At 37.1% G+C, this 9416-nt stretch overlaps 1 protein-coding gene across 1 annotated transcript; it reads left to right on the top strand.

The window, feature by feature from the left end:
- Nucleotides 1–2396: 2396 nt before the first annotated feature.
- LOC104949596 (immunoglobulin-like and fibronectin type III domain-containing protein 1) lies at nucleotides 2397–8437 on the top strand (the record flags this gene model as incomplete). Its single annotated transcript, XM_010775981.1, has 15 exons — nucleotides 2397–2484; nucleotides 2566–2705; nucleotides 2963–3062; nucleotides 3182–3208; nucleotides 3536–3581; nucleotides 3659–3854; nucleotides 4175–4288; nucleotides 4392–4554; nucleotides 4679–4951; nucleotides 6098–6222; nucleotides 6399–6540; nucleotides 6640–6933; nucleotides 7524–7700; nucleotides 7822–7950; nucleotides 8129–8437. Coding segments are annotated over exons 1-15 (2323 nt in total), but the record flags the coding sequence as incomplete, so codon positions are not given.
- Nucleotides 8438–9416: the final 979 nt, after the last annotated feature.

The following is a 9416-nucleotide window of genomic DNA, read 5'->3' as shown; positions in this document are numbered from 1 at the left end:
GCCCAAATGCCCAGGGTAAGTTTGCAAAATGTGTTGTGTGTTTTGTTTATTGTAGAAGGAAATATGGAGTGGTTGTTATAGACTACCATTTTGTTTAAATGGCCTATACTTTACACACATTGGCATAAACCTAACCAAAAGAGAAGAAAAGTAATAAACATGCATTTGAACTTCATTTGACATCAGGCATAGTACTTCTTCAGTACTTCTGAATAAGAAAATAACTCTATAATGGAATGAAGGAAAACAAGTTTACCAATTTCCTTTTTACCTCCAAGAAAAACGATCCCAGACTGTCTGAAACCATTCACACGTGTTGTAGAGGCCTAGTGTTGGTGGCTGAATGTGCTTTATGAACAGCTACAGGTACATCAGCTCTAGAATGCCGACACATTTATACTGAAGGTGTCCTGAGAACTGCTGGTGCCCAAATCTAACATTTCCTCAGCAGTGATTGGTATGCAACGCCTGACTGCTTCCCTACCAGACTTGGATTAGGTGTGGACCAATGCCAGAGGAGCAGGAATCCTGCCTGCATTCAGATGATATACTGTAAGAGTGTAAGCCAATCCCCTGGGAGATGACGCATACAGTATGATGAATATGCAATATATGCCCTCTATTTGGAGAAGGGCTGCTGTTTAAATGTGATGAAGGATGGGTAACCAAAACATAACTCACTTGGAAGTATTAAAATAATAAGTCAATCCTTGGCTTTCTGTGTGTTCGTGCAAATGATTTATTCAAGAGAGAGCAGGATATGGTTTCACTTTAAAAACACTTTGTTGTTGCATTCCTATATTGACAAAATAACTTATTTCATACAGTATGTTTGTTTGGGAACTGAAAAGTTGTGATTTTATTTTTTTTTCATTTTGTCTTTCCATAACATGTTCACTTGCCTCTTACATATGTTTCCATGTGAATTGGTGCAACTACAGCAGTTTTCATAGCAGAATATTAACATATTAATTCTAAAGTGAATATATAGCTTGAAGAGTCATTTTATAATCATAAGTTGTCTAAATAACTTTTCTCTAAAAATGGCTCACTGGCCACTGACTCCTTTTGAAAACCAGATTGTCATTTCTTATAGATATATATATTTATAGATCTATAGATATATATATAACTACCGATATATCTGAACGTTTTGCTGTGGTATGTAGTATAAGAGATATCTCTAAAAAGTCTAAATCCGTAGACTACAATAGTGCCATATGGCTCAAGATTTTACAGTTAACAACAGCTGTGGGAAACATTAGATTCTGCACACAGTAATTAGCTGTTTGTCCTTTCTGTGTTATGCAGCAGTAAAGTCATGCTCTAAGGCCTCATAGCGAACGAAGAAGCTCTGAGTCATTGCTAGTTGTGATGCTGCTTAAGGAAAAGCAGTAACAGATGGCAGGTCAGAGTTTCTGATTTTAAAAGCTGTTTGATGAACTCACTTGTCTGTGCTGAGTCATCCTATGGTTGAATATTAAAAAGGAATAAGGATTACAAAATGTGTCACCCATATCTGTAATACTGTCTCCACTGACACAGGAGGAACTTTAATGGTTTCCAAGGGTGACAGTGCACTTCAAATACTTTTTTTAATAATTAATACACGTTAGTCTGGTGGTAATTTACGTCATGATGATTATTATATTATTAGCTTACATAATTGTGACAATGATAATTTGGCTATATTATCAATGTGTTGTCATATTGTTTTATAATAATATTTGTATACTGATACTGCTATCTGTCACACAACGCTAAACTAACTCCTCACTCCACACACTAACCAGAACTTTAAAAAGGATACCCAGACATTATGTAAACAACCTACTGTAATCTGTAATCACAGACTGTTGTTATATCATCAAATACATCACCTTAAATGCTCCATCCATACTGCTTTATCCAGACAACTGCTTTTATAATAAAATGGAGTGTTGCTTGATTAAGGACAATTCTTAATGATATAAGTAGACATGTCAGACCTTGTCATGATGCAACTGAAATAGTTGACAAAGTGAAAGGAAATACTGACCCCTTGTGAAATTGTAAATGAACTGCAGCAATAAGTAAAAGCACAAATAATGTCTTCTGATGTGACCATGACTGTTTGTGACTGTACAGATAATATAACTGTTATTTTAACACAAATAATATAAATGAAGAAAGAGTCATAATGCTTAACACATATTTATAACCATATTCAGTTACATGGTTTTCCCCGGCATGTTTTAACGGTAGACTCTGAATAAAGGTTTCAAGTCATGACGTGATTTTCCAAGCATTTAAAAACATTTGCTTTACTTTTTCTGTTGCCTATGTTTGCTTCAAAAACCTCACACTTTCTGATCCTAACAGTGGCTATAAAGAAAAGGTCCAGAGTTGCCGGGGTGATGATCAATCAGTATCTGGAGATATTACCTGCAGGAAAGACCACACCTGATTTTACCCGCAAGCCAATGGCTGTGACTGCTCCAGAGGGTAAATAACAAACAACCACAACATTGTATATTCATCAAACACCATCTCTACAAATCTATCACTGTTGTTTGGATTTTTCAGGTAAAAAAGGGTTGTTCAAAGCCATTGTTAGTGGTGAGCCGGCACCCACTGTAACATGGGCGCGGAATAACGGCGAGCTTAATGAGCCAGAAAAGTACACGACCAGATATGATCAAAGATCTCACGAGCACATTCTGGAGGTGAGAAAACAGCATTTACATAAATCACTACACGTCTAGTAAAACACAAAACCCTTTTCCTGTTATTCCAAACTTAGTGATTTTGTAAAAAATTGTAATTTAATGTAATTGCTTACTCAAGTTTACTAACTTTGATTTGTTCTCAGAGAACTTCGAAGTACTCAATTACAAAAGCTTATTATTCATCACAATGTGAGACATTACCAAATATTCAGCATTAAAGATGTAATCCAACTATGAAGATATTGCTTTATCAGATCATCAATATCAAACCGGATCAAGCTGGCGCGTACAAATGCCTCGCCACCAATGAGTATGGACAGGCTGTCTGCACTGCAAATCTCAATGTTATTGAAGGTAAAAGACAGATTATTACCATGCCATGTTCAATGTAAATCAATGAAATTAAGGTAATATATTGTGAAGCTAATATTTACCTATGATTTCTTGTTTTTGTTTTCATGTTTTTATTTCAGTTGGTGTTAAGAAGAAAGCACCGGCGGGTATGAAACTATGCTTTGTATGCGTGATTAGGCATTCATATTTTTTGAATTACAGAGATTACATAATTGTGTCGTTTACTGAATTCTAGCTACAATAGAAATGTTGGTGGACATGCTAATATACCAACACCTATTCCTTGATTAAAAGAAGTGCAGAGCGAGATTCTGTAGATTCAAAGAAGTACAAAGTAAGAAAAACTGTTTGTTCTAGGGTTTACATAGATTCATAAAGGACAGTTTATTGTTTGAATAAATATTATGAGAATTATATATGTTGAATTATTTGCCATCACAAAAACCTGTGTCTTATTTTTCATTTTCTTTCAGCAAATGGAGATGCACCATTAGATTTCAGAAAGATGCTTAAGAAAACGTAAGTTCAAGTTCAATGATTTGTTATTGCTTTTCAAATATCTCCAAATATATGTCCCTCTCTTCTTCTCTTTTCAGTGTTGTTGTCACCAGAAAAAAAAAACTCCCACCAAAAAAGGATGGAGAAATTGATCCAAAGCTCCTTGAACTGCTTATCTGTGCACCAAAGAAGGACTATGAAAAGATCTGTGCAGACTTTGGTGTGTTTGACTTTCGCTGGTTGCTGAAGAGACTCAACCAGCTGAAAAAGGAACGGTTAGATGAGCAGGCTAAGGTACTGAGTTGTAGGCAGGTTATAAAATATGTAAATGTATTCTTGATTATGTATTTTTTGTGGGGTCTTAAACAAGTTTCAATACTAAATTAAACATTTTAGGTGGGTGTTAGGCTACTTTTGGCTCATGAAAAATATTCGAAGTAATGTTTTCCATGTTCTGAATGTATTAATATGCCTGAGGCAAATACGTCCTATGCATCTTATAAAGTAAGCATCCATGCTCCGTTCAAGGTCGCTTCAATTTAAAATGTCATTTATTATGTCAGAGCATCCTTTTCAAACATAAAAATACAGAACATTTTGTTTTTCTTTTGTAGGTTGTAGAGCAACTGGACAATGTGAAACAAATAGAAGTAAAACCCAATGGGACAGCTGAATTTAGCCTCGACATGAAACTTCAGGATCCCAACAGTTCAATTAACTTATACAAGGTGAGTTATCAGTATTTGAAGATCAACAATTTGAATAAAATGATTGCCAAAAACTAAAAAAAGCAATACAAAAAGAGAAATTGAACCTGTTTTCTCCTTACAGGATGGGACACTGCTTCCATATGGTGATGATGACAATTCAAAGCATAGCCTTAAGCAAACTGGGACAAATTATGTTTTCAGCATCAAAAATCCTCAACCAGAAGATGCTGGATTTTACCAGCTTGATGTTGAAGATGCAAATGTCTTAGCAACTGAATTTAAAGGTGGGGTCTTATTACTGCAACTGTACTCAAAAGCATGATTGTACTAGGAGTTTGCAAAACAATTGAAGGAACATTCAGAAATGAGAATACGGCCAGTTAATCCACACTTTTTCTCCTCTCTTAGTGCCTCCAGTGGGTTTCATAGCCAAGATCAAGGATGTGAAGACGTTTGAAAGTGAAGAAGCCGTCTTTCAGTGTGTCTTGTCAACACCCCTCAACAGGATTACCTGGTCAAATAAGGACTTGACACTTGAACATGGGGACAAATATGAGATCACTGTCTCAGAGGACAAGCTAATCCACACATTGAAAGTTAAAGACTGTAAATTGGCAGATACTGGAGCATATTATGCCATTGCTGGAATAGCTTCTAGCAGTGCCTCTCTTACAGTAGAAGGTGGGAAATCATTTGATAAACACAATAATATATACAATTTCTAGTCTTGATAGTTTGATACCTGGATGAGCACTTTCTGAAGCGCTCGTTTTAAAAATGTAAGAAAAGTTCATGATTATTTCTCCATACAATGTGTTTTCTGAAATTCAGTTGATCCAAATGGTAAAGGCCAAAAGGGCACCCAAACTGGGAATGAAGAAGACCTGACTAAACTGGCGTTGGATCAGCAGGCCAAGCTACCAAAACACACTGAACAGTTGGAGGCAGATGGCACTGGAGATGGCAGTGGAGATGGGACTGGTGGGAAGGGTGATGGAGACGGCACAGATAAGGACCTTCAGACAGGTGGAGATGACGGAAATAAAGGGGATGATGCAGATGATAAGAACAAGAAGCGAGTACGAAGCGGCCCTTTGGTTCCTGACACTGTTATAGGTAAAATCCTTATATATTAATTGTCAAGGCTATTTGGAGTCCGTATTTATCAAGGGTCTCAGAATTAATCCTAGGTATAGCACTGAAAGTTTCACTAAAAATAGTAATATAGTGATTGCACAGCAGGAAGCGTTCTACTCCAGGGAAGAAAGAACAGGAAAAAGGTATAATGACAAATGTGATGTTTATCATTAAGACCTATACATTAAATTAAACATCTTCAAAATGTTCAATATGGAGTGTTTAATGTCAGAATTCTGAATCTTTAATAAAACTGAATTCAGGGATAGAAATTAGTCAGAAATCAGTAGTCAAGGATGTGGAGTTGAAATTATGAATTATAATAAAAGTACTTTAGGAGTAAATAGCTTTTGGTATTCCAATATTATATAACTCACTACAGCTAGACATTTTATGGCTCATCGGACAAACTAATAACTCAAATAAATGATATAGGTAATGGACCCTCGGTTATGATCTGCCTCACGAAAAATATTCTGTATTGCTGCATGTTGACCACTAGTGAGACATTCTGTAAAAAATAAAACCAGCATGTTCTGGTCTTTGCTTTCCATGCCCAAGAGGTTACAGGAATACAATGCATACAGTTACATATGGACGAATACAACGCATAGAATTACATATGGATAAATACAATGCACACAGTAATTAAGATCATGTTCTAAATGTCTTTTTTTTTTACTGTTGCAGATACTGGCGTTCAGTTTGTCAGTGGGCTGTCAAATACGCTTGCTAATGTTGGTGACCGGGCAGAGCTTTCTTGCAAACTAAGCAGTGAGACCGCTGTGGGACGTTGGTATAAAAATGGGAAGCTGGTAAGTCAACTTCGATTTTAGAGAACTACATTGACCACTGCTATATGCCATACATATCGACCATTTCCTAGCTTGCATAACCGTATAGATCCATCATACACACAAGTGTTATAGTGCATTGCATACCCTTATTAGTCCAAATGTGTTCTGATAAATATGAAATCTTATGTGACAAGCTAACCGAGGAGGATGGGGTTACAATTATCAAAGATGGAGCCTGTCATAGGTTGATAATTGATTGCTGTAAAAAAGATGATGGAGCTGTGTACCGCTTTGAAGCTGAAGGCCGTAAATCTGAGGCAACACTCAATATTCAAGGTCAGCATGAAAAGTATTAACATGGTATCAATTTATAAATTACCCAATGGTTTAAAAAGGTTTGCGGTTTTGACAAGACATTTCTCTCTAAAATTGAAGATCCACCAAAAATCGATGCCGATGCACTAAGAAAATTCTCAGAGCCAGTCATTATAAGGGCAGGTGAAAATGCAGAATGGAAACTGCCATTCTCAGGTGGGGCGCCAATGACCATACAGTGGTACAAGGATGGTGACGAGCTGTTCCCCGCTCTCAATGTGAAAATTGAAACATCAGATACTGAGAGCAAACTACGCCTTCTTAAGTGTCAAAGGAAAGACTGTGGAGAGGTCAAAATCAAAATCAAAAATGAATACGGTATAATTGAGGCAATATCCAAACTTATTGTGCTGGGTAAGTTGCCAATAAGAGACATAATGCCATGTGTTCCACATTTTACTGTAGGTAAGGAGATAAAGGTTAGTATGATTTATTTTATTTTTATCAACAGACAAACCCACACCACCACAAGGACCTGTGGACATTATGGAAAGCGCTGTTACATCTGTTGAGTTCAAATGGAAACCGCCAAAAGACGATGGTGGATGCCCGGTCACAAACTATATTTTAGAGCGGCAACAAGTAGGACGCAATAAATGGACAAATCTCGGTGAGATTCCTGGAAGCAACCCAAATTACAGAGATTCAGATGTGACACCCGGAAGGAGATACTGTTACAGGATCAGAGCCAAGAACGCAGAAGGCATCAGTGAATACCTGCAGACTGAGGACATACAAGCTGGTGTATTACGTAAGTAACATAATTTAGGCTTTGTAATGGCTGCAGCTGAATAATGAAAAACTCCCAACTTCTCGGGAAGCAGGTAAAGTTAAGAATGAAACAAGAAAAAAATGTGATTTATTTTTTGTATTTTGTAGGACCATTAATCACAGAATTAAAATTACAGAAAAAGGATGACCAAAATGTCATGTTCCCCTCACAGGTTACCCTGGACCCCCAGCAGCACCTAAAGTAGTCAGTGCCTTTAAAGACTGCATCAATCTGACATGGTGTCCTCCATGTGACACTGGAGGAACCAAAATAGTGGGATACAATTTGGAAAAAAACAAGAAAGGCACCAATTACTGGAGCCTTGTAAACCAAGGAGGGCCGATTCCAGGTATACAACTTATGGCTAGCTGCAGGAAGAATCCAGTGTAAATGTAATGCCTGATATGATTCGCCAAAAGTAAATGAACATTCCCTATCGACAAGATAACGATTTCTTCCTTTTTCCACAGATACAAAATATGCAGTGAAAGATGTATTTGAAGGGGCGGCATATGTATTTAGGGTGTCTGCTATCAACCTATCTGGTGCTGGAGACCCAAGTCTTCCATCTGGCACAGTAATTGCAAGAGATCCAAAGAGTAAGCCAGTAACACTGAACTCTTGTTTTCTACCACAGTTCTCTCCACTGAAAATTATTCCAGTCATGCTTAATGGTGAACTGACATTCTGCTCAACATTATGCTCTATGTCGCCTTTTAAGTTATTATAAAAGCATTGTAATGCTCAGCCAATAACGTCTCATTACTGTAATTGCAGAACCACCAGGCAAAGTGACAGACCTGAAGTTAACATCCTCCAATTACACCACATTTTCTCTGGCTTGGATAAAACCCAAAGAAATAAAAGGAGTAGAGGATGAGGCCGAAGGCTACTATGTGGAGATCAGACCAATTGAAATCCTTGAATGGATTCGGTGTAATGCTACCCCAATTACTATAACTTCCTACACTGTGCTTGGCCTGAAGGCAATGGCCACATACTGGGTGAGAGTTATTGCCACCAATTATGGAGGTGATGGAGAACCTCAGGGCTTTGACAATTACATCATTGCCATGCCTCCTCCTGGTAAGAAAATGTGAATTATCAACAGTTTCTATCGTTCTCTATATTATTTTGGAATACAGAAGGCTATATCAAAAGTGACATTGCCACTGCTTTATTACTGCAAGAATGCAAAAGACGAGTAATGTATTTTATTGACAGTTCTTTGAAACCCAGAGTTCAAGGGTATAATTGTCGCGACAAGACAGTTTCAACACAATTTTGGGGAGACCAGTATGAACAAAATACCTTAATTCAATTGAATCTTTGTACCAACAACAGTGGTCATTTTAAGGCATGATGCTACATCAAAACACTGTATTACAGGCAAAGCAACATGTTGTTTAATACCAAAGGCATTTCATGCCCATAATGGATACTTAACTGAAGCATGCATACAATGGATTACAGTAAACAAAATATTTGAAAGGGACCTAGCTGGATACAGACAATGCTCAACTTTTAAATATGCTTTAATCCCAAATCTGTACAATGTCCTTAAGAAATTCATATCCATGCCTTAAAGGTTGGGTAGGTAAGTTTGAGAAACCGGCTTGAGATACACTTTTTGTTATATTCCATGGAATGCTCTTAACATCCCGATAGCAATGAATATCTTAAGTGCTTTGACAAAAAATCCATTAAAAAAATTCTTCTGTGGAAGCCGTAGTACTGTAAAAAGCACCATGGCCTACCTGCCTGTCAGCCTTCCATCTGTGCACAAACGTATCTCGTGCCCTCATTGGTCATGTGCGCGTTCGTGTGTGTTGGAGGAGGGGCTCTGTAAAGGAAGTGGCAGATTTTTTCCTGTTGTGTATATTCAAATTCTAGCGCACTTGAGCTGGTTTCTCCAAAATTACCTAACCCACCTTTAAGTAACATTTTGAATTCAGGACTTTTACTTGTATTGGATTATTTTCATAACGCTCATAGACATCTACAAATATGACAAATTAAATTCTTATGATGTAAAATTAAATAGTAACTTTATTTGTCAAAAATA

This window comes from Notothenia coriiceps, unplaced genomic scaffold (genome assembly GCF_000735185.1).
Source record: "Notothenia coriiceps isolate Sejong01 unplaced genomic scaffold, NC01 NC01_scaffold00016540, whole genome shotgun sequence".
NCBI classification, from domain to species: domain Eukaryota; kingdom Metazoa; phylum Chordata; class Actinopteri; order Perciformes; family Nototheniidae; genus Notothenia; species Notothenia coriiceps.
This window is presented reverse-complemented; position numbering and strand designations above follow the sequence as displayed.